Source organism: Scyliorhinus canicula, chromosome 10, assembly GCF_902713615.1.
Source record: "Scyliorhinus canicula chromosome 10, sScyCan1.1, whole genome shotgun sequence".
Lineage (NCBI taxonomy): Eukaryota > Metazoa > Chordata > Chondrichthyes > Carcharhiniformes > Scyliorhinidae > Scyliorhinus > Scyliorhinus canicula.
Genome location: NC_052155.1, coordinates 157,732,937 through 157,758,176, shown reverse-complemented (window position 1 = coordinate 157,758,176; position 25,240 = coordinate 157,732,937). Strand labels below are relative to the sequence as shown.

At 46.8% G+C, this 25,240-nt stretch overlaps 1 protein-coding gene across 4 annotated transcripts in view; it reads right to left on the bottom strand.

Moving 5' to 3' along the window:
* The window catches only part of zfpm2a (zinc finger protein, FOG family member 2a), an 892,520-nt gene that overhangs the window by 319,827 nt on the left and 547,453 nt on the right, over window positions 1–25,240 (bottom strand). For 2 of the 4 annotated variants that reach the window (XM_038809982.1, XM_038809984.1), the window contains exon 4: window positions 18,326–18,447. The exons of 1 other annotated variant lie outside the window; for it this stretch is intronic. In XM_038809982.1, coding sequence (XP_038665910.1) covers window positions 18,326–18,447 — 122 coding nt within the window. Of the gene's footprint in view, window positions 1–18,325; window positions 18,448–18,855; window positions 18,926–25,240 lie in introns of those variants that run through there. One more of the 4 variants, XM_038809985.1, reaches the window with a different exon arrangement.

Here is a 25,240-nt window from a genome sequence, read left to right as displayed (position 1 = left end):
TCTCTTTCATAGGTTCCAAATCAGTATTATAAATGCACTCCTTCCTCACTGATTTCAAATCATGATTCAATGCAAACTGTCCTACCCTAATATTAATTGGAAAATCTCACAGCAGTGAAATCCTGTATCCCTCCAGGTCTTGCTTTCCTCAGTCTCCAGGCTTTTAAGACCTTAAAGACTCGGGATGTGACGAGGCGGGTAAATCACGTGAGAGGCCTCTGGTTCGATTTACCTGCTTTGTCACGTCTTGTGAGATTTCGTGAGGCGTTGCAATCTGTTTCCTGCAAATTGAGGACGGGACCCAGATTTGCATGTTCATGTGAGCAGTTAGTCTCATTTGAATATGACTACCCCGGATTGACCCAGTGCTTGGGACCTAATGGCCTTGCCTCTGTGACCACGGGCGGGTGCTGTTTAGCACTGGTTTCCAGGTGTATTGCCACTGGGGGGGGGTCTCACAGGTGATCAGGGGCCACTGGGTGGTCGGTCTCTGGACAGGGTGGTGGCACCCTTAATGCCACCCAGGCACTGTGGCACTACCAGCCTGGCACCCAGGCACTCAGTGCCAGGTGGCACTGCCAGTCTGGCAGGGGCACTGTCAGGATGGTGGTGCCCAGGTGGCATCATGCCCATGCCAGGGATCTGGCCCGGGGGTGCACTGCCCTTATAAGGTTAGGTGTCGGGGGTTCAATTACCCCTTATTGGGGCACTGGGGGCTCCGGAGGCCCAGAAATGAAGTAGAATCCCGTTTAATAGCAGGGTTATTCTCGGCGCTGCCAGTGCCAGGAAAAACCCAGCTAAACACGCTTGACACGGGACCCTGTTTCATTTCCGTTAAATCACGCTTCTCGTCTTTCTTCACGCATCTTTCAACCTTTATGAGACCCTAAACTGTGGACCTTGGTCCTTCACATGGGTCTTTCTTTTCGTAACCAGAAACTTTTTAAAAAGCTCAACATAAGTAAGCTTGTAAAATGGAAATTGGGGTATCAAACACAGATTGAATTGTCAGATGTGTGTGCATGTGTTCATATCAATTTGTAGCATTGGCCATGCAATCTGTTTGATGGAAAAGATCACTGTGATGTGCGATGTTTGCCATAAAGGGAACATTACGTGGAGGGAATTTTGATATTGTATATTTCTAGTCAGCTAATTAAAATCACTGTTAGCATCGGTGGAAAAGGCTACTTTACGCCTGTCCCAATGTCACTTTATCATTGGTCACTTTGAGGGGCACAATGAAATGTATCATTTAGGCTGGAAGAGTAAAGTGCGTACATTCTTCTGACATAAACACACAGTGATAAAACAGAGCTATTGCTCAATGTCTGTTCCATCTATTGATTTGCATACCATAAAAAGACACATTTTCCTTGGCAGTAATTCAAGCAATTTCATAATTTTACATGGCCTAATACAGTATTTGCACAAGGGGTGAAGTGAAAACCTGAACCCAAGTGCCAAGCATCTCAGGCAAGATGGTGATACCAAAATGGTCAGAGATAGTTTAGACTGGTTCGGATGAAAGCATTGAAGTTCATCTGAACTTGATTGCAAATTGAACCAGCTGGCTAAAACATTAAACAAATGTTATCACAAAAAGGTGCAAATGCATGGGAATTTTGTCACAGTATTTATTGAAAATTCAATATATTCACAACAGGAACACTATCTGGTTGATTTTTGGGCCAAGAATGTGCAGTTCAATGAATATCTCAATAGAACACCTGCTCTTTCTAAAGTCCCAAAGTATCCATATCGGGTTTTCTCATAAAAATTTATAGCAAGAGCTTTAAGTTGATTAACAAATACTGTAATGGAAGAGTTGACAATGTCAGTGCAGAATGCTGACTCGAAAATATCAGGCAAGCACAACAATAACATTCAATCATAAGATATTTTTACGCCATTAAAAGTTTCCAAGACAGAGGTTAACACAGAAGGTGAACAAGAGCAGAAGAATATTAGGAAGGTGCTAGTTCAAAATCTAAGTTATGTGAAGGTTTTTGAAGTTAGGGAAAGTGGTACTGCAGGGAAAGAGTTTCAGGGATGTGTTGCAAAGTGTGAAATTCATATGGCCGAAAGTTTTCTGATTAACTGTGCAAGGAGGTTAGGATTGGCAGAAAATAATACGACTGCTTATTCCGTGGTAAGCAGAACGCACTGACTAAAAGTAGAAATTAACGAACAAGTTTTATTGCTATGCAATCCAAAACTCCTCTACTCTCTTAAGGGTCTCCTTCCTCGACCTGCATCAGGTCAGGGTTTTTATACGAGTTGGGACTTGCCTTGTTAAGAGGAAAGCCTCACCCCCTTAAAGGGGTAGTTCATATTCCGGGGAGGTCATAGAAAAGCGTATGGTCCTGATCCTGGGGCCTCCACTGGGGTTAAATCAGTGCCATTTTTGTGTGGGGAAGACTACAAAGGGAAGGTTAAGGCTGTGAAGGGACTTGTAAAAGATGTTAATGACCTTTTTCGGCATTCTTTCTTGGTAAAAACGTAATGTTATTTTTTTTCTTGCGATCTGCACTTTTCAATCGCGATTTCCAGCATTAAACCTTTCTGTTCTGATAATGATTGTTTGAGTTTCGCATCACTCATTCCCTGTGCAATTTGGTCTCCGAGCATTGACAATCTGAAAGAAGCATTGTTACTGGTGTTACAGCGATCTTCAACTTTTTTGAGTATTACTTCTAATTTGGTGTTGCCTTCACCTTTCAAGAAATTAAAACAGTTATATATTTCTCTAGCTTCATGTCCTGCTAGTAGCAGTGCTACTTTTGTTTCTTCAGAGGCCGTGCTCAAATCATTAGCTATGATATATATTTCGAACATTTGTTTAAAAATTTTCCATCTATGACTTAAATTACCGGTTGTTTTCAGCTGGTGGAGTTCCAACAAGTTCCATCGAATCAGCGAAGTCTCCCCACGTCGAATGTCCGGTACGAGTTTTCTTGTCTTTTCGATCTTTCTTTGTCTGCATCTTGTGTAATCTTCTAGTAAGCGTTCTGAAGCTAGTACTGGTACCATGTATTATTCCTTATGTCTGAATAAAGCTTGGAGTCTTACAGTTGAAGTAGATGCTTTATTCAGTAAGTTCGTTCTCTCTCCAGAGCTTATACCAGATGTCACATGAAAGCTGTCTGCCTGGGTCCTGCTCATTAGCTGACGCTCCTGTGAAGAGTGCCCTCCTGACTTCCTGTCTGTCTATTATATACATCTCTGGTGCTCCTTCTAGTGGTTACTTAGTTGTAGTGTATTTACATTAACCCCTTGTGTATATACAGTGATGCATATCACTATAAGTAGGATGAACAGTGCCAAGGTGTAAAATCGGAGTGTCAGACAACACAGTTTGTTAAGAATTATCATTATGCCAGATGAAGTTTTGAGAGGTGGAAGAGGAGACCTTGAGCAGGAGGTAACAAAGGCATTAATAAAGAGTTCAACAATGGTGAGAATAAAGGTGGTAACATTGCCATTCCTTTATCATCACTGGGTCAAAAATATGAAACTCTCTACTGAACAGCACTATGTTAGCACCTTCAGCATACAGACCACAGTGCATACTGCAGACAGTACACGCTGTTGTCATGGAATATGAATAGTGGAGGGGAGTGATATTTCAGCAACTGAATGAGGTAACAATCAGATAAATTGCTTCGCCCTGGACAGTGTCATGTTTCTTGAGTGTTGTTGCATTCATCCAACCAAATGGAGAGTATTCCATCACACACTTGATTTGTCCCTTGCATATAGCGGAGATACTTTAGGGAGTTAGAAGGTAACCCATTCACGCAGAACATTCAAACTCTCGCAGCCATGGTATTTCTGTGACAGGTCCAGTTCAGTTCCTGATCAGTGGCAACCATCAGGATGTTGATGGTGGGGGACTCAGTAATGGTACTGCCATTGAATGTTGGGGCTGCGGGTGTTGGGCTCTCTTATGCAATGGCCTGATAGTTGAGCAGTATACGTGCCATTTATCAGTCCCTGCCATGCTGTTGTCCAGGTATGAACTGCTTCACTATCTGCAGAATTATGAATGGAGCTAAAAGCAGCACAATCATCCATAAAGTCTCATTTATGATTTTGTGATGGAGGGGATGAAACAGCTGAAGATAGCCGGACTCAGAATGCTGCCTTGAGGATTGCCTGCAGCGATGTCCTGGGACGGGGATGATTACCCTCCAATAACCATGCCATCTGCCTTTGTGCCAGACTTGACTCCAACCACTGGGAGACATTTCCCTTCCGCTCTACTGAATTCAGTTTTGCTCGGGCTCCCTAGTGTCACACTAGGTCAAATGCTGCCTTGATGTCAAGGTCAGCCATTTTCACCTCACCTCTGAAATTCAGCTTGTGTCCAGGTTTGGAGCAGGCTGCAGTGAGGTCTGGAGCTGAGCGGCTCCAGCAGAACCCAAACTGTGCAGTGGTGAGCAGATTACTTGTGTGTAAAGTGTCCATGATAGCACCACTGATGACAACCCATATTATATTGTTGACAGTTAGGATTTGCCTGAAGAGATGGGAATTTGCCAGGTAGAATCTTTCCTCTGTCACATGCCAGTGTTGTTTTATATTCTGGAATAGCTTGGCTGTGCGTATGTACAGTTCTGAAGTACGGTCTCCAGCATTATAGTCAGGTTATAGTGTCTGTAGCCTTTGCTACGTCCATCAGCACAATAAACCATTGTGTGATGGAGTGTGGAGTGTATTAAATTTACTAAAGAATTTACTTAGGAGGACTGACTGAAGATGGTTGCAAACTTATCATTTGCAATCACATGCTGACCAGCATCACTGAATGGCATGGGGACATTCATTAAGACTCATTATCCTGTTGATATTTAACTGTTCACCTCAATTCTCAACTGGGTGCAGAATTTTGACCATTTGACTATTGCTTAATAACTACATATTGCTTACTGCCATACAGTCAGAAGAAATATTACTTAGGTACGCTTACGGTGGAAGACATGTGAATTACACAGATTGTTTTAGATTAACATGCCCTCAGTCGCTATTTTATAATGTGCTGCCACTGTGGAGAAAGACTGGGATAACACGGTTTATATTTAACATACTATATGTACATATAATATACAAACAATCACACATGCATACATATAGAGAAATAGATAGTTACAAGGAAGCAATCTTAAAATAAGGAAGAGCCATGCAATTTACATGGAGTAAGTTCCACCTACAGGGGGCCCTAAATCACCCCAATGAATAGTTACATAGCTGAATGCCATTTATTAGCTTGCAATAATTTGCATTTGTTTCCCCCCAAAAAAAATTTGGGAGTTACTTACGGGCTATGAAAGTAGATGCAACATCCTTGCAAAGTAGTTGCACAAAATTTCCATCATCAAACACCAGCTGTCATTTTTCTGAACAGATAATTACCAGCAACTCCTTTTTTGAACAACAACCAGAGCCAGAGCTGAGCAGACTGAAAGAAGTTTAAATTAAAATAGCATTTGCAACTTTTGTTGATGAATGCAAACCGGCGTAGCAATACAAATCTGCATGAACTGCCAGAGCCCACCTCACCCCCACCAGTCTACCGTCCATTTGGAGATCAAAACTTGTTTTATGTCCCAGCTCTTTTCAGAGCCCAGGATATCAACAACACTTAGACCAGGCATTGTCAAACTCAGGGGCGCGACCCGCAGGTGGGTCGCAGGTGGGTGTCGGGAGGGTCGCGGAGCCGTCCGTCGCGGCGCTCCCGATCGCGCAAATCTGCACGCGACAGCCACAGCAGCCGGCTGTTAATAACGCCGGCTGCAAACGGCCTTCAGAACGGCCGCAAACATGTAAAAAAACGCGCCCGCACTGCGCATGCGTGCCAGATCATCGGCGCGCAAAGCTATGTGCATGCGCACCGATGATCGGACAAGCATGCGCAGTAAGGCCGCTTTTTTTAAAAACGGTTGCAGCTTTTTGTTTTACAAGTTCGGGGAGGTTTTATTCATTTATTTTTTATCTTTTTCATTCATTTTATTTTTATTTTTTTTAGAAGCTCGGGGGGGGGGGGGTTTATTTGATAAAAATTTTACTGGAAAAAAATTCAGAACTTTGGACAGATGCAGACTCCATACTTTCCGACACCGAAAGGCTCCACCTTCACCCAACAGGTTCCATTGGCGGAGCGTGTACGAGGGCCAACGGGACCCAAAACCATTTCCTCCAATTTTGTCAGCAGCAAACAAGGTGAGAGAAAATGGTGGGTCGCGCAGGTCGGCCGCGAAGGTCGGCCGGCGTGGGTCGCGAAGGTCGGCCGGCGCTGGTCGTGAACGTCGGCAGGGTTGGGTCCCGAAGGTTGGCCGGTTAGTAAAAATGGGTCCCCGGAAAACAAAGTTTGAAGAACACTGACTTAGACTCACGATTCAGCAATGTCTCATGCAAAATGAACATCTGTGAGCAGCCTAATGAAACAACTTCTTCAATCCACTGAATTTAGGAGTGTTTTAGTATCATAACCCAAACTATGCTGACATAAGGTTACTGTCTCATTTAATGAATCATATATGCTTCATCTTATCATCCTTATCATGACTGAAAATGGAAAGAAATGCAGCAGAGTAAATGGTTTTTGTTCCCAATTAGTTTGGCAGAAGAGGTCTGATAGTTCAGTATGTTTGTAGTTGACAGTCTCGTATACTTTACTATACATGAATGACCACCAGGATTGATTTACTTCTGCTTAGACATACTCCAGCCTCCTTTTCTTAATACCTTATCGGGGATTTTATCAACTTTAGACTTGATAAGGGACACTAACACTTGCCAAATCTGCATTTTTTCTAAATACTTTAATTTTCTGTTGTTCATCCATCAAAATGGTAATCGGTTATGATCTGACAGAGTTTTGTCTTGTGTGGTACAGAGAAAGGGATTCTGGGATTTAAGGGTTTCCAACTCTAATAGTTTATCAACTTGGAGATAGCATGAGGTTCTCTTCAGGATGACTTCATTTAAAAAAAAAGAAATCCTGCCAATGCTCTTTCCTCCCTAAAAACTGTGGATTCGGCCCAGACACACACAAACTGCAGCCATTTTGAATCCTCTTTTTTCTTATCAGGGTACCACAGGCCTGCATCATCTTTTCCTCCTCCTGACAGGGGCTACAACAATGGGCTCCGATACCACTGCTCAACATTTGCTTCAGAAACCCTGCCACAGGCACAGATTAATAAGAAAATAGATGGCTGTATGGAAAACAAAACATTTTTCAGAATGCCTCAGTTTGATTAATGGGGTAATGACAAGGGGCACTTTAATTTTAGTGCAGGATTTTCTATTCCCACTTATCATGCAGGACTATCAATGAATAATTTGGATTATTTACTACAGGCTGCCACAGTTTACAGTTCTTCTGTCTGTCATCAAATTTAAACTATTCCAAGTTCTTTACTTACTGTGAAAAAAAACACACAGACAATTACGATTTGTATGTTATACCTTGAGCCAAAGTGGAATTTAATCAATGTAGCATTTATTTATTCTGAAGTTCCTGTTTTCCCTTCTCATTTTTCTCCTCTTGTGGACACTATCTAACATGTTTTTCTCAATGATTTGAAATCAATACTCATTTTCACAACTTTCTAGTATACCACTGGAGATGGACTCACGTTGGTGCCTTTTGCCTCTTGGGCCTGATACCTTCAGGATCAGTAAGTAGCAGGGTTGTTTTCAAGCTAAAATCCAACCTTGTTGTCAGCCATTCACTACTTTCTGAATTCCCTTTTCTTCTCTCTTAGCTAGTGTCCTGTATGTACTTCGACTCTTCACCCAAGCTTCTCAATAAAAAAAAAATCCAGATTGACATCTCTAACTATGGGAAGGGAGAACATTGCAAACTAGTTGATTCATACAACAGTTGGAAGATGAGAAACAGTGGGCTGAGTTTTCCTTCCCTCGACGCCGGAAACGCATACTGCGATCTGGCGGAGAATCGGACATCCGGCCAAATGAAAATGAAAATCGCTTATTGTCACGAGTAGGCTTCAATGAAGTTACTGTGAAAAGCCCCTAGTCGCCACATTCCGGCGCCTGTTCGGGAAGGCTGCTACGGGAATTGAACCGTGCTGCTGGCCTGCCTTGGTCTGCTTTCAAAGCCAGTGATTTAGCCCAGTGTGCTAAACAGCCCCGCTGCCTTCGAGGTTCCTGCCCAGTGCTGAACCGAACGCCATATCCGGTCCCTCGCGGCAAGAACAGGGTTTGCGTCCCGTGTCGGCAGCATGCAAAACCTTTGGTTACGTCATTAGCGGATTGGACCCGGTGTGCTCTGGATCTCTGAGGTTCTCCACCCCTCTCAGGCAGAAGTCACGCGGGCATGATTTACTACAGGTATTTCCAAACGGGGACTGGATGCCATGGCTGCCGAGGGAGAGAGGGAAGGTAAGCAAAGTTTGAAAAACTGTAAAACAATTGTAGATTGTAGCACTTGCTGGGGGGTGGCTACCAGGGCCAGGGGGAGTAGCGAAGAATGACTTGGTGGCAGCTCTGTGGATTCGGGGTGTCCCCTCAGGATCGGGCTGGCCTGGCTCAGACCGCCATTGCTGCAGTATTTGTTTTAAATGCACCCATTTGGTATAAGTTACCCCTGGCTGCTCACTCTGCTGACTGCTCACTGTGTCCTGTAAATGTCCACAGAGCCTCTGGTCATGTGGGAACCCACCCAAGCCGCCCCTCTGGAAACCTTCAGACCCCAGCTGACCATCAACGGGCTGGGCATGGCCAAGATCAATCAGTGGCCCACCAGGTGTTGCCACTCCTCAGTGTACTCATCAAAAGCGCAGCCCCACTGCAGTGAAAGCAGGGGAATAGCAGAGCTCACCCCAAACAAAGGAAACATGCACTTTGCCACCTTCCCTGGCACACAGCCACTCTCAGGGCAGAGGCCTAACCAATGAAACTATCAGCTAGTCTACTCCGCAGCACCACCAAGCCCTACATGCCTATCGTGGCACTGCTCTCATCCATCCTGTCCCTGGTCAGGTTGTCACAAACTGTGTGTCACACCCAGGACCCACATCACACTGCAGCTACACTCCCAGCAGATGCACACTTTTCTCACTCACCCCCATCTTCAGGACCTGCTCACACACAAGCCTCTAGGCTTGGAAGCGATTGGAGGACACCGTGACCATGTCCACCGCACAACCAGGTGCCACCCTCTTGGAGGGGATAACACATGGCCCACCCAATGAGGACATTGGGTCGACCCTACTGGGGAGACAGGACAGGGGCTGCAAAGGCCGTTGTGGCCACTGGTTGTGGAAACCACTGATACACCTGTTGCCAGGGATGGGTGATGATGTGAGGGAGGGATTGGTGGGGGGTGGGGGTGGGGGGCATGTGGACGGCGTAGCTGAAATGCAACTGAGGGAATCCATGTAGCCTTATGGATCGGGATGGGCAAGTTATACTCATCTTGATATCATGTGCACGATTCTCCGGAAATAGTACTAAGTGTGGAAGCGAGCGGGAACTGCCATGAGCTTCCCAGCGCTCGGCCCAGTGATCCCGGCAACACTATTCAACGTTAATTAATTCACTTAACGAGGCCTCGGGGGCTTCTCGCTGCAAATTAAGTGCTCTCCAGCTGATTTGCCGGCATCACGCTCGCCAGCCACCCGCTAACAAGGTCGAGCAGCACAGAAACAGTTTTTGCTCAGCCAATCCCAGACAGCTCCCAACAATGGCACCCAGGAGACCGGCCTCAAGATTCGGGGATGCAGATCTACGGGGGCTCCTGGGCGCAGTTGAGGCCAAGAGGGATATCCTGTTCCCCCGAGGGTCCCGGAGAGTCAGTCATAGGGCAGCCGGTGCTACCTTGGACGAGGCTGTGAGCTGTGTTCAGGCACAGTGTGCATGCATCAAGATGCGCTTTGAATGCTGGGCAATGACTCCCACGAGCTACATGGCCTGCTCAGCCAGGGGAATCCACTTGTGTTGTGTGAACTGCTCACTTAACCATGACTGCCAATTCCTGATTAGTAATAGCCTTCTGCAGCACAGCCAGAGGCCTCGGCAGTCGATGGGGTTATGGGTGATCACGGGTTGGATGGTGATTCTGAATGTGATTCCCCCCCCCTCCCCGTTGCCCTCTCAGCGCCTCTCCCCCTCCCTCCCATGGCAGCCCACCGCTGCGAAGGATCCCCCCCGACGAGCACAGGGGTAGCAAGCCGAGCGTCCGCGGGCTCTTTGCCTCCTTGGCTCCCCACAGAAGCCCTTCCACTAGGTTTACGTTTTTCAAAAGGAGTACCAATCGGCGCCAGCATGACCACTTGTTTGGGAGGCCACTGAATCACAGGAGACTGTTGGATACAGGGCCGTTCCTGTTAATTGTATGGAAATAGGGCTTAAGTGGTGCCAATTGATTCCTTGCCACGCCACAGCGTAATCCGATTTGGCCTACGGGAGCGGCCCGGTTGCATCGCAAACTGTTTGATGCCTGGCCTGGTTCTCATTTTCGGCCTTTCCCGCTATTCACCATCCTCATTTTGCTCGAGCTAGGGTGCAACGAGGCCGGAGAATGGCGACCCATGTCTTCTCGTTCCTCCTCCTCCAGAATGCATGCCATCTACCTGGCCGTAGCTGCCATCCCGGTTGCATGGAGGCTGGAGGCACAGAGCCTGTTGGAGGAGGACTATGCACAGGTGGAGCCTGCCCCAGAATGGCAGGTGCCAGCCAATGAGCCTGGAGTGGTAGCCGTCCAATAGCAGGAGGAGGAGTGAAGGAGGGGCTGCAGCAGACCACGTTTGTACCGTTAGCGTCTGCCAATCGAGGACCTTCCATTCCACATGATCCACCGCAGATTCTGGTCATCCAGGGAGACCGTGTGCCATCTGTGCCAGATGGTAGTGTATCTTGCACCGTGGGGGAATGGAGGAGGACGCCTGCTCCCAATGGCCGTCAAGGTGATGATTGCCCTTAACCTCTATATCTCTGGGTCTCTCCTGGCACCGAGCGGAAACCTATTGGGTATATCGCAGGCGTTCGTTCACATGTGCATCTGCGCCATCATGGATAGCGGACTATATCACATTCAATGTAGACCTAGACCACCAAGATGGCCAGGCAGTGGGATTCGCTGCCATCACTGGCAAGCCCCAGGTCCAGGGGGTGATAGATAGGACACATATTATCCTATGAGCACTGGCTCATCAGTGGGTGCCCTTCATAAATAGGAAAGGGGCCCACTCCCTGAACATGCAGTTGATGTGCGACCACTATCTGCACACAATGCACGTCTGTGCCTGATAGCTGGGCAGCGTGCACGATTTGTACATCCTGGCGCATTTGTCAGTTCCCGGCACTTTTGAGGCACTCCCTTGAGTGAGGAGTTTGGCTCTTGGGTGACAGGAGTTACCCACTGAAGCCGTGACTAATGACGCCTTTATGAGGCGCAGACCGAGGCAGAGAACGGCTACAACGACGCCCATGCAGCAACCAGTGCCATTGAGCGGTGCATCAATACCCAAAATATCCAGTTCCGGTGCCTGGACCGCTGCGGTGGGGCTCTCCAAAATAGCCCCAGGACTGTCTCCAACATTGTGGTGGCCTGCCGTTCCTTCATAACATCACGCAGCAGAGGGAGGGCATGCTGGCGGAAGAAAAACACCAAGCATCTTCTGTCGAGGAGGATACAGTAAGAAGTCTTACAACGCCAGGTTAAAGTGCAACAGGTTTGTTTCGAATCACTAGCTTTCAGGGCGCAGCTCCTTCCTTCGGTGAATGAAGAGGTGGGTTCCAGAAACACATATATAGACAAAATCAATGACGCAAGATGATACCTCCACATCGCGACGAGGAGGATGAGGAAGGCGTCCAGGACGATCTGGACATGGAGCCCAGGATGGCGTGGCATGTGATCCAGGGTTGCCGCATACGGGAAAACATAATCACCTCCTGATTTTAACATGAAGAGGCCTGACCACCGGCAGATCCACCCCCCTGTCCCACCTCTCCATAATCTTCCAAAACCCCTCCCCACCTCCTTCCAAGTGGTGTTCCTTTCCCCATATCCACTCTTGTCCCTCCTCTCTTCACACCAGGTGGAACATTCAATTGACCTGGGGCCCTGGTTGAGGAGTGAGATGCCAGGGGCATAGGAGGTGGTGACTCAACCGAGCTGACCCAAGGAGGTCTCACATCTTTATGCGACTCTGTAAGCCAGTCGACCTGGTGAGGCCCACAGCACTCGCCGTCTCTCCACCTCCGCCCAGGCCCAGTTGGTGTCCGTGGGTGGTAGCCTCCTGCCCACCCTGGGGAAGACGGCGTCCCACATTCTCCTCCACTGCATCCAACATTCTGTCCAACTCATTCATAGGGTAGTTCTTCGTGGAGCCATCTTCTTGGCTGGAATGAGAATGTGTGGGGAGTGCAATGCTTATAAGCAGCTCCAGCTCGTCAAGTTTTCCAGTGCAATTTCCGCCCCAGTGAATTTGGCACCGGTGGGATTCACGTGGGCAGAGTACTGGTTCCATTAACATGTCCTGAATTGGCACCCCCAACGGGAACATGAACCCCACGCAATTCAGTCCCGGCATCAACACTTAGGGCATTATCTACCAGCCATGCTATGCCCTAAAAGCAGCATGCCGCAGTGCAACATGGCCGGTAAATGACGGGAGACACTCGCTCCCAGGATCAACCCACCCCGCCCCCGTGAGACCTAATATAACTGCGCGAGAGGTCACGATGTGAAGCCCGCCCACTATGAGCGGTATCACCTTTTGGCAAATCTGCATATTAGAGCTAGACAGCTAGCTTAACTTTAATGTGAAGTTCCCGGAGATAACCAAGGCGTTGGGATCTACCCTCTTCACCTTGGAGACCTCAGGCAAGTGCCGCTCAGTACTGGTCTCCACCAGCGGGCAGCAGGTGGAACGGCACTGATGGGAGTCTCCCAGGGGATTCTAGGCCCCCAAGTGCATGCCCTCTGGGCAGAGTGATATCCTGGTACTGCTGGTGCCACTGGGATACACTGGCACTGCCACCTGGGTGCCAGCCTTGCATTGCCAGGATGCCAGGCTGGCACAGCCAAGGTGCCAAGCTGCCATTTTCTGCATGGTGGTGATCGGGCAGGGTGGGTGCACGGCATGGGTGTGAGGGACCCCGTTACAGTGAATTGGGGCTTGAGGGGGATTTGGGGGTCGCATCGGGGGCATGAGAGGTCAGGGCGCCATTTAAAAATGGTGTCCCGATCTCTCTCTGCACTGAGGAGCTTCGGCGAGAGGGGCTCCTCAATGTAGGAAACAGGATTAAGTGTGGCCTCGGCTGCGCATTCCCCGCCTAGGCTCCGTATCTAACTGGAGTCATGTAGATAGAGTTGTATTTCTTGCCGTTGCGAGTGCCGAAAAGCACGCGGCTAAACACACTCGCTGTGGGATAGTTCCCGTTTGGGGAAATCATGACCGTCGTCTCTCAAACAGAGAATTTCACCCCGAGAAAGAAAAACTGATTTGATCTCTTTTCCTTCCTTCCATGGGAGAAAATATCTGATCAAAATTTGCATCTCTCTATGCAACCCGACAGACTACTACTCTAGTGTACTGCTTTCACTGCTGACTGCTACTTTCTCGTTTCTAATCATCTTATTTCATGTTCACAACCATGAAATGATAACTGTCATGTGGTCACTGAAATAATTTATCTGTTGTACCGATATATTATTCCAAAATAATTTAGGAACTGTATTGTAACATGTATACATGTATAGTTAGAATGTCACAACACTCACTATTGCACTACAGTCACTGTATCAAAACAACAATGTATCACTCCGCAACACATGGAGAGATCTGGGGAAATACATGGGGGGGGTGAGGAAGGGTGGTTTTCTGGAGCAAATTCTGTTATGTTGGGAAAATACCGGGAGAGCTCTGAAACGGGATTTACACCAGGTGCCAAGCAGTGTCCGATGTTCCCAGACTCTCCCAGTAGGAGTAATCTGGTTCACGCCCGATATTAAAAATCCAATTTAAATATTCAGAATCGGCTTTGAGCCGTATTCTCCCAGCTCCTGAAATTCTCCCACACGCTGGCACAAAGTGAAGCCGATGCAAATCACTACACAAATGGAGCCCTGACATGATGACCATTGCTGGGGGGCTCGGTGACCATTGTGGCCCCTGGGTAGTTGGAGACATGGCAGAACAGTGCCCTGGCACCACCCCCTGACATCCTGGCAGTAGCAAGGGGAGTGGCCTGAAGGGGGCAGGACCTTTGGCAACCCCATAGCAGCGTGCGGCTTACTTGGGGCGGGGGGGGAAAACTGCGATTGGTTGGAGATGGCTGTTGCCATCAGTTAAGGCGGGGATGATTCTGGCAATTTTGGGGGGGGAGGGGGGGGTACTGATGCCGGCGATTGGGGAGAAAAGGGGGTTTTGTCAGCGAGGAGGGGGGCTGCTGTAGCATTTTCCTGAAATCAGGGCACCCTTTCAAAGTCCGGCAGAACTCATTATCGATGCAAATCACTCCAAGCTCAAAAAAACGACTCAGTGCTGGAAGTTCGCGATCGGAATTACGGCGGAACAGTCTGCACGATTTGCAATAATGTTTGTGTGTTAAATGACACTTAGGGCATGATCTTGCCAAAAGGGAACAAAGTCCCTGAGCAAGCGCGTTTTGTTGTGTGTTTCCCAACACTCGCAGTGCTGAGAAACACATGGCTATTCAACGCGATTTGCTTTGAGTAAGAGACCTAAACGGGGAACGCACGGCCAAGGCCACACACAGCTCTGTTTTTTTACAATGGGGAGCTCCGCTCACTGGAACTCCCCGTTGTAGCGAGAGATCGGGATGCCATTTTAAATGGCATCCTGTTCCCCAAGGCCCACAAAAAAATCCCCCCCTCCCCCCCGAACGCAACATGGGAGGGTCGGTGGGAGGGTCGGGAGGGTCCCGCCCCCTCACGCCCTCCAACACCCACACTGGACAAAGGTATATACTGAGAGGTTTGTTTCCCCTTGGTTGGGGGAATCTCGAACAAAGGGGAATAACTTCAGGAGAAAGGCTTCACTCGAAGGGTTCTAAATCTTTCGAATTCTCTAGCCCAGATGGTATGGGTGCTCCATCACTGAGTATATTTAAGGTTGAGATAGACAGATTTTTGGTCTCTCAGGGAATCCAGGGGTAGAGTGAGTGGGCAGGAAAGTGGAGTTGAAGCTTAAGATCAACCACAATCATACTGAATGGCAGAATATGCTTAAAAAACCAGATGGCCTTCTCCTGCTCCTATTTCTTATGTTCTTATATAACGTTCTTTTCCCCAGCTCTCACTCTTGATCTGTTGGCTTTAATGGACACCCTTTCCTAATGTAAACATGCCTGGTGTTTCCTAACCTCAAATGCTTTGACACTGCATTGATCCACATTAATGAAGACCCATCTTTCTAACCAAGCAGATTGGCCTCTTGCCCTCTGTAGGCCACTGGGGTGGTGGCTGTTCCAAAGATCTTCAAAACCTTTCCGATGTACGTCAAAAGCTTGGCTGTAGCACTCTTCAAGACTTCAGGCTTAAAGACTGTGTTCCTGCACGCAGATATTGGGAGGTTTGCTCACCCACTACGATCACCAAAGCCCTGATGTTGACTTCTATTTGAGAGGTCTACCATTTACCTTTAAGATAATTTCAATTGGAGCCATCTTATTCAATTGGACTGCATTCAGCTGGTACATTGGATGCTCTTCTTCAGAGCTCTTCTCCATTATGTTCAGTGGCGCTGTGGACTGATGCTGCTGCTTTTCCGTTGCAATTGTGCGCTTTGCCTCACGAGGCAACGTGCTTGAATATGTCCCCTTCGGTTGCAACGGAAGCACATGAATACCCAAACATGGCAGGTCTCCTGGGAATGGTCCCCCCTGCAGTCCACCTTGGATTTGTTTAGACGCCTCAATTTTGTCTCCCTTTTTGTGTTCTAGTCCTGTTCCGAGGACTATATCTGACTCTGAACTTCGCCTGTTGATCCCGCCAGAGACCTCGTGACTGTACCAGCCCATACTTAGTTAACCTCCCCTTCAGCTAAACTTTGAAGCTCAATGGCACCTTTATTGGTGCACTCCGTCGCCTAAGCTATCTCGATAACTTTTTCCAATGTAATTGTGGTTCTCTACCAGAAGCTTCTTTTGGATATTAAGGTTATGGTTTCCATAAACCGGTTGCATAGCATGTTGCTAAGAGCAGTCCCAAACTCACAGTACTCAGCAACTGGTGAAGCCTACTATGAAGGTTGAGATAGACTCTTCATGGTCCCTCACTGCAGAGTTAAACTTATAACGTTGGAGGATAATCAAGGGCATTGGGTTATAATGTTTTTTTTACCAATTTCACTATCTAGTTAAAGGTCTTCAAGTCGGGTGCTTCCGGGGTCATGAGGTTCTGAATCAATTTATATGTTTGGGGCCCACAAACTGTTATAAGTATCACCTTCTGCTCACCCGTGATCTCGATCGTGGTAAAGAAGAACCAGAGCCATTCGATGTACTGACTCTATGCCTCAATCCCTTTGTAAAATAGGTCTAGTTTCTCAATGAAAGGCATTTCCACTCATGGTTTAAATGATTCCGACTCTTGCCAGAGCTTCTCTACTTTCTCAACTGTTCCTTCTTTCCCCCCTTGATTCTCGATGGCTGTCGACCGCGAGCAAAACTTTTACCTCGTTGTTAATCTGGTAGCTCGAGATATACACTGGCGGCTTCCAGTAGTAAACAAAGGGGTTTATTGATGAAAGCAAAGGCAGTTAGACAACAGGCATAGAACACTATACAATAAGTCTTTACTCTTCATCTCCCTGATCCATATTGCCCTGAGTCCTGTTCCCAGGGCCCCATGCAAACTCCCCATTGGCTGGATTCACGTGTTCCCGTGCGATTGGCCTCGAGCAGGTCGCGTGGTCTATGGAGCCCGCCATCTTAAAGGGGCCACGCTACCACAGATATCATCATCTTCGATCAGTTGAGCCCTACTCCTGAGCACAGCCTCAGTCATAGCTGCTTGAATGATGGCGACCACCATTTCATTCATTGGGGTAAGGGCATGCAGGTGTCTCTGCATATGTGCCACCTTGTTCTGCTAGATAGGGGAAAGTGTGTCACTAAATGTGATGTATTCAGGTGATTTGACTCGATAACTGGTCGTGTGTGCGTGTTATGCGATGCTTGCAGCAGTGCTAAATGTGTGAAGGCGAGACACAAGTTATGGATATTGTTGCTAGGTATGTGGTTGGGGGTACTGAGCAGTGTGTGGGGTGGTTGGTAGGTTATTGCAACTGACAATTAATTCAAGTGCCCTTCGCCACCTGTGTGAGATCATTGAACTTTTCTAGCAGTGAATCCAGGTTCTCAGGGCAAGAGTCTTGGCACTGACTGCCATGATTATCTGGCCCCATTAACTTGACAAAGTTTGCCCGGAAGGTCAACTCCCAGTGGTGAGGTGACATCTCATCTGCTTTCCATATCCTCCACCAAACCCTCCATGCAGCTTTAGAAAATCTTGGAACCTGCTCTTTGCCATGTTGTGCCATTATTGAGTGCCCCCATGGTACAATCACTGGTCCAGTCACAATGCACCTCGCCTTTAAGAGATCCAGTCTAGTTTTAAATCGAGCTAGCCTCTCATGATTTTGGGTCCCACTGTTCAGGCATGCAGCCACTTAACAGTGCATTCAACACTGACTGCACACTACAATCATTTAAATTAGCAGGCAGCATGACGTACGCATGCCACTTGCACTGGAAACAATAGGCACAGGATGATCCCACATCATGATCCCTGTGGCCGTATCTGAGCCCAATTTTGAGTTCACCACAATGAAAATTTTCATCAGATTTACCAAACAATCATGACATTCTCAGGATAGTCGTGCCCCTACAACCATGCCAAATTCAACATATCAAGAGAATTAAACTGAAACCTTGCTACTCGGTGCTAATTAACACTTCACAGTTCAGTTACCTCTGAGCAATATGGAGCAGGACAGAACCATTCAATTCCCTTTTCATCAACAAATTAAAAATGATTTTGTTGACCAGATCAAGGAATGTCTTTGACAAACTGAACTCATTTTCTATTCTTAACAATTGACCTTCACTTTCTGCAAAGAATTGTTTGAATAAGAAATGTATTATCTTAAAATCTATCAGTTTACAATCATTTTGTATAAACAGCACTAGCTAATAACTGGCAAGAACTGCATTTGATCATGGGTGTCAATAAAACAACAAATATTTTATAAATCCTGGCCTAGTCCTCCTGCATGAAAATAACTAGATCAGACCCTGCACAACTGAAAAGGCAACATACCAAAGAGTTGCTGTCGGTTATTCCTATACTGCCATCAAAAGGCCCCCAGGTTGTACCACCAGGTATTTGCTGTCGGCTGCGAATTCTTCGCTCTCCATTTTTCTGAAATATCTCAAGCTCACCTGGAGTGAAAAAGAATGGATTAATACAGTAGGACATACGGTAACCAGCATTAAAACTCCAGTATCTCCATAAATGCTGCCTGACCTGCTGAATACTTCAATATTTTACGTTTTTAACTCCAATCTTGCTGAATGTGCTTCCCAGTCTCCACTCTTGGACAAGGGGTAACACTTCTCCTGATCTCATGTGTAACTTCAAAAGAAACCCTGGAAAAATAATCAGTGAGATCTTCTAGCATTTGTTTTTATATCGACCTGGGGTGTCAGAGGAAGGTCACACAATTTTTGTTCGCCAGTGAATTGGGCTTTTTTCTCACAGGTTTACAGGTAGAAAAGCATACTAGGGGGAAAATTTAACCTCTTCTCCCGCTGTTATTTATTTGAAATTTGTGACCTTTTGTGACTTACCCTCCTGCATGGAAATGCTTATTTATTCAATACAACTCCTTCATCACTTTGAACACATTTTATAAATCTTCCCTTAATCTTCTTTGCTTTAAGGCGAAGAACCGCAAGTTATTCTTGTCTTTCCACTTAACTGAAGTCCTCCATTCTTGGTCCTGTTCTGGTAAATCTTGTCTGTATCCTCACCAAGATCTGGACATTCTTTATAGATTGCCAAACCCAAAATTGAACTCCACCCACCAGCCGATCCTTAACCAGTGATTTATTAGGATTTAGCATAACTTCCTTGCTTCTGTACTTCATGTCACTTTTTAAAGGAGATTTTGATTTTTTTACAACAAATTTATCAATTTATCCTGCCGCCCTCAAATATTTGTATATGTTAAAGTTCAAATTTCACTCTTCCTGCACCCAGTTCAAACCTTTACTTTATATTGCTTCTTCTCATGCTTCCACCCACAATTTGGCTTGCTGATTTTCTGTCTGTTTAAATTTATGAAGAAAATCTGTGCAGGCTTCTTTACTGACATGTGCTTTTTGTCCATCAGGTTTTCCTGTGCTCATTGCACTAAAAATTCTACCATATAGTATTCTCATGGCCACATCACGCGGCTTCATCCCACAATACATCAATACTGTAGTGCTTTATGAATAGTCACTGTTATTGGCATCTGTTTCATGTATTAGCACATCTGAAGTGGAATGAGGCCAGTTATTTTCGTCCTACATCCCAACAGCACAAAACTGCCTGCAATATGGCACAAACTATAATTGGGCAGTTCCATTAGGAGAAACCAAAATACTCAACAGCGAGGGGTAATGGAATTCAGAGGAAGGGAGTGGCAAACAGAAAGAGAGACTCTATGGAGATTGGAATTGTGATATTACTCTTCGGACCAGCATAATGAATGCTCCAGACTGCATTTTATATGTGCCATGATACACCTGACCTTGAAGTGGTTGATATCGAAAAATTGTGCCATTCCCATGTACTATCAGCATGGGTGAGTGCCAGGAAAGCAGATGCCTTGGATGGATTAATGCACATCCCTTTCCTTCCAATCACCAGGGAAACAGATGCCTGCAATAACAGTACCCAGCACAAAATTCATTGTATCTGGCGGGTAACAATATAACCACAAGCATTCACATCTATATGCACAAACCCATGCGCATTCACACTCAGACATGTCTGTAAGCATAGACATATGCTTTCATGCACACAATACACTCGGACACAAATGCGTGCACTCATACTCACATGTACAAACACTCAAACGTGAGCATACATGAAGACAGGATTGATATATATTCACAGCTTTGCAATTGTGCTTTCTAATTGATAAATTATATTCTCCTGTTTTTTTTTAGAATAGAAGAATTCTAAAATAGTAATATTATGCTTTGCTACAATTAGACAATTTAATTTTGGCAGCATACTGCTTCTATGCACCTTTGCAGTAAAAAATGCAATGTTTTCTGGGACCATAAAAAGAGAACCGTTTAAAACGTTCAGATTGAGTTGTAAAATCTTGGCCTGGATTCTCCGCCGCCCTGCGCCAAAATCGCGGGAGAATCAACGTTCGCAGCGAAATCGGACCCGGCACCGCTCCGCCGATTCTCCGGGACCCGAGAATCGGCGATTTTGTGATTTGCTCCGCTTGGCTGGGGGCCACTGCCAGAGGCCTGCCCAGCGATCCTCCCGCTCCCGACCGGCCGAGTTCCCGACGGCGTGGAACTAACATGTTATGGCCGGTGAGGACTCTCACGTGGCGGCTGCGGATTCAGTCCACGGCCGCCCTGGTGGGGGGGATTGGGCACCAAGGGCGAGGGGGGGGGGACGGGGACGACCTTATGGGCGGCCGGGTAGGGATAGGGCCGGACGGATCCTCGGGCGCTTGGCCGATCTGAGGGATCTACATCTTCCAGGTGCCTCCGTGGTCCGAGTCCACCGTGGTGCTCGTTGTGGCTGCTTGAGACCACCGTCGTGCACATACGCGGACTCGAAATCAGAAGAGCAGGGGTCTGTACCCACAGCCAAAGCGGCGTGAAGCACTCTGGGTCCCTGTTAGCCCCCAGCAGGGCATTGGATCGGCTTGTTTTTTTTCTTCAGGAAACTCAGGAGAGTAACGCCAGCGTTTTTACGCCGGCGTGGTGGACATAGCCCCATTTTGGGAGAATCCAGCCCTTGTGTATTATGTAAAACCCTGAAGTGCACTGTGACACAATAACTGATTTTTTAAAAAATGTGTTCATGGGATGTGAGCTTCACAGTTGTGCCAGCATGTATTACCCATCCCTAATTGCCCTTGTGGGGGCAGTTAAGAGTCAACCACATTGCTGTGGGTCTGGAGTCACATGGACGCCAGACCACGTAAGGGTGACAGATTTACTTCCCTAAAGGACATCAGTGAACCAGATGGGTTTTTATGGCAATTAACAATGGTTTCATGGTCATCATTAGACTTTTAATTCCAGATTTTACTTGAATTCCAATTTCACCATCTGCTGTGGTGGGATTTGAACTATGGGAACTTTTGTCCACAGAGCATCACTCTGAGTCCCTGGTTTACTGGTCCAGTAACAATACCCTACGCCACTGCCTCCCAGTATAAACTAAAGGTTGAAATGGGTGAAGGAAGAGTAAGGTTTGAACTTTAACATATACAAATTTTTGAGCGTGGCAGGAAAAAATAGTGTAATCCCAGACGAGAAAGGCAGAGGGTAAGCCACTGGCAGCATTGCTTGGTTTTCCTGCTCTATTTTTAAGTTCTTTGTCAATGGAATTCTCTGACCTCCCCCATGGATCGTCCTGGCACGTCCCCCAAGGAACGCTCCCCCATCCCCAAATGCCCTTCACCCCATGTAACCCTCCCCCTATGGAAGACCCTTTAGCTCCACCACCAGCATTGCCTGGCAGTGACAGGGGCAGTGCCAGGGTAGTGCCCAGGCATGACCCACTCCCCCTGGGGGCTATACTCACCTGTGTTCCTCTAGTGGATTCTGCTCGCCAGGTGAACTGTGAAAGACCTGTCCTGATTCACGTCAGCATGCCAACGTGAATGGATAATTTAATGTTTAAATTGATGCAAGTGAAGATCCCAGGATTCCCGTGATGTTATTGGCGGAAAATGCTGGACAATCGATCGGGGAAATCCCGCCAGCAGAAAAGTCATTTTGGGACTCCCAGTCTATTTTCTGCCCCCTTCAATGTTTCTGCCCTCCCAAAAACGGAAGCTGGAAATCCCTCCCATCAAAACTTACTGAGTGTTAAAGAAATATGTTATTGTATTGCGATGTCTCCTCATCCCTCAGCTGTGTGAAACACTCAGGGTGTGAAAAGCCACAATATAGGATGTATATTGGCCTAACACACCACCTTATTTTGAAAAGGACTTTGGACTTGTAATAGGTCATGTGGGCAAGGCCCATGTTTGTTACCATCAGAAAGACCATTCCTAAAGCCATCAAACCAGCTAGAAGACAACTACGCAACCAAGGTAATAATCAGCTATATCTTGAAAGTGGGAGGACTCTTGCCCTCTTCCCCCAATCCCTTCCAGCTTCAAGTTCATCTGAGAGCTGGCATCTGGCAATTCAACTTCAAGAAACCTTAAAGCTCAATGGGAATCCCCTGATTTTACAAGACATCCAATCCAGCTAAAGCATCAATTCATCTAAGAAACTGCTGGCCAGTTACAAAACTGACTGAAATAATTCCAGATTGTAACCATTTTTAAAAGTATGTGCATTAAAGTTTTTCATATCAACAATCAACAGAAACAAATTGGAACCATGTACATTTTTTCATCATCGATATCTAGTTGTATGGTAGTGTGCGTGTCATGTTATCAAACCTCCATGACAAGTGTGTGATAATAATTAATCTTCTTTATTTTAAAATTCACAAAAGTCTGCTGCTGGAAAAATTTAAACTGGGACAAATCACCTAGAATAAGAAAACACATTACCCTCACACATGAAAACGGTTTGATCGCGGACAACAATAAAACACATGGGGCGGGTGTTTTTTGACCCGTTGCGAATGGCAGGACCAGAAGATCCTGCCGCCGGCCACTGGCGAGCCACTGATGCACAACATGCCGCAGAGGGAGAGGAAGATCCCACCCCACGAATGTTGACTGCGATAATGCTAAATGGCAACATTTTACAGGTGCCGCAAGAACAAAGAAACCTGGTGGTGTTTGTGTACAAATCTTTGAAGGTGGCAGGAAAGGCTTAACAAAGCAATTAATAAAGTATATGTTACCCTGAACTTTATAAATAAATGCATAGAGTACAAGTGCCAGGACGTTATGCTAAATCTACATTAAAAACTAGATTGACCCCAGGTGCAATATTGGGTACAATTCTTGGCATCAAACTTGCGAAGGCTTTGGAGAGGGTACAGAAGTGATTTACTAGAATTATGCTTGGAATGGCAGATCATAATAGTGCACAGACTGCAGAGGCTGGGATTGTTCTCCTTACAGCTCGGAAAGATAAGAGGAGATTTGATAGGGACCTTTAAAATTATAAAGAGGTAGAAAGCGTAAATAAAAATAAGCTATTTTGAACGACTAAAGAGCCAATAACCAGAGGGCACAGAATTAAGATGGAGAACCCGCAGGAACACGGGAAAATGGAGGATAAGTGTGACTGACTGGATTGGCCTGTTAAACCACCCACCTACACACCAATGGCACAGTGGCTGCCTCTTGCTGGGTTGGCTGGCCTGCCTCTAGCCCACACCCACCCCCTGTGGCAATGAAGATCCTGCCCTTGCAGGCATTTTCTCCTGACCCAGGCAGATCGAGATGCAAATTCTCCTGACTCCCAGCAAATTTTCCCAACTCCCACTATGACCTGAAAGATCACCCATTTCATCAACACTGTTATGTGCCAGTAACAAGTGCTTGAAATGAAGACCGCTCCAGTATCTTGGAACACAGAATGCAATACACTTGATATTCATATTTGCATCTTTTATCACCAATCTTTTGTTACTGTTATTACTTTCAGGCCACATGTATTTTAATTTTAGGTTAACAAGCAAGCAAAAGTCCAATAAATAATTTGGATTCTTTGCCACATGTACCGAGGTACAGTGAAAAGTATTGTTGTGCGTACAGTTCAGACAGATCTTTCCATACATGAAAACGTAGGACATACAAGAAATACACAACGTAAATACATAGACAGAGGCATCGGGTAAGGCAAACGGAATGTAGTGCTACACAATAAAGATGATATGTGGAGAGATCAGTTCAGTCCATAAGAGGGTCATTCAGGAGTCCGGTAACAGCAGGGAAGAAGATGATTTTGAATCTATTAGTGCGTGTTCTCAGACTTTTGTATCTCCTGTCCAATGGAAGAGGTTGGAAGAGAGAATAACGCGGGTGGGACGGGTCTTAGATTATGCTGCCCGCTTTCCCAAGGCAGCGGGAGGTGTAGACAGAGTCAATGGATGGAAGGCGGGTTCCCATGATGGACTGGGCTGTGTTCACGACTCTCTGTAGTTTCTTACGGTCTTGGGTTGAACAATTGCCATACCAGGCTGTGATACCGCCAGATAGGATGCTTTCTATGGTGCATCTGTAAACATTGGTTGTGAACTAGACCAGTAAACCCTTCGGGAATTATTTCAGTGGAATGGCATGGGCTGTCACATTGTGTATTTGCCATTACTATGAAGGAAATGTAAATCAGTTGGTGTCTGTAGGAATTAAAGCAATGCCCTTCCCCAGCTGTGATTCTGGCCTTAAGAGATATGAAATGACAGCAAAGGGATGAATGAGAAATGTTTCAAAAATTCCTTTTGTGAGTCTCAGTTTATTTCAGTTCCAATTTTTCAGTACCTGCCTCTAGTAATTAAATCTTCAATTTGAATATTCAACCTGTATAACAACAACCTGTGCCTGTATAGTAGCTTTTCTGGTAGGAATAGTCCCAAAGCACATCAGGGCTGGGATTCTCCCCTACCCGGCGGGGCGGGGGATCCCGGCGTGGCGGAGTGGCGGCAACCACTCCGGCACCTTTAGGGGCTAGGTCCGCGCCGGAGTGGTTGGCGCCACGCCGACTGGTGCCAAAACCGGCGCCAACGGCCTTTGATGCCCGCCGCCCGACGTCGGGGCTGGCCGAAAGGCCTTCGCTGGTTTGCGCATGCGCCGGTGCGTCAGCGACCGCTGGCGTCACCACCAGCGCATGCGCGGTAGGGGAGTCTCTTCTGCCTCCGCCATGGTGGAAGCCGTGGCGGCGGCGGAAGAAAAAAAGAGTGCCCCCACGGCACAGGCCCACCCGCCAATCGGTGGGCCCCGATCGCGGGCCAGGCCACCGTGGGGGTACCCCCCGGGTTCCGATCGCCCGCAACCCCCCTCCCCAGGTCCCC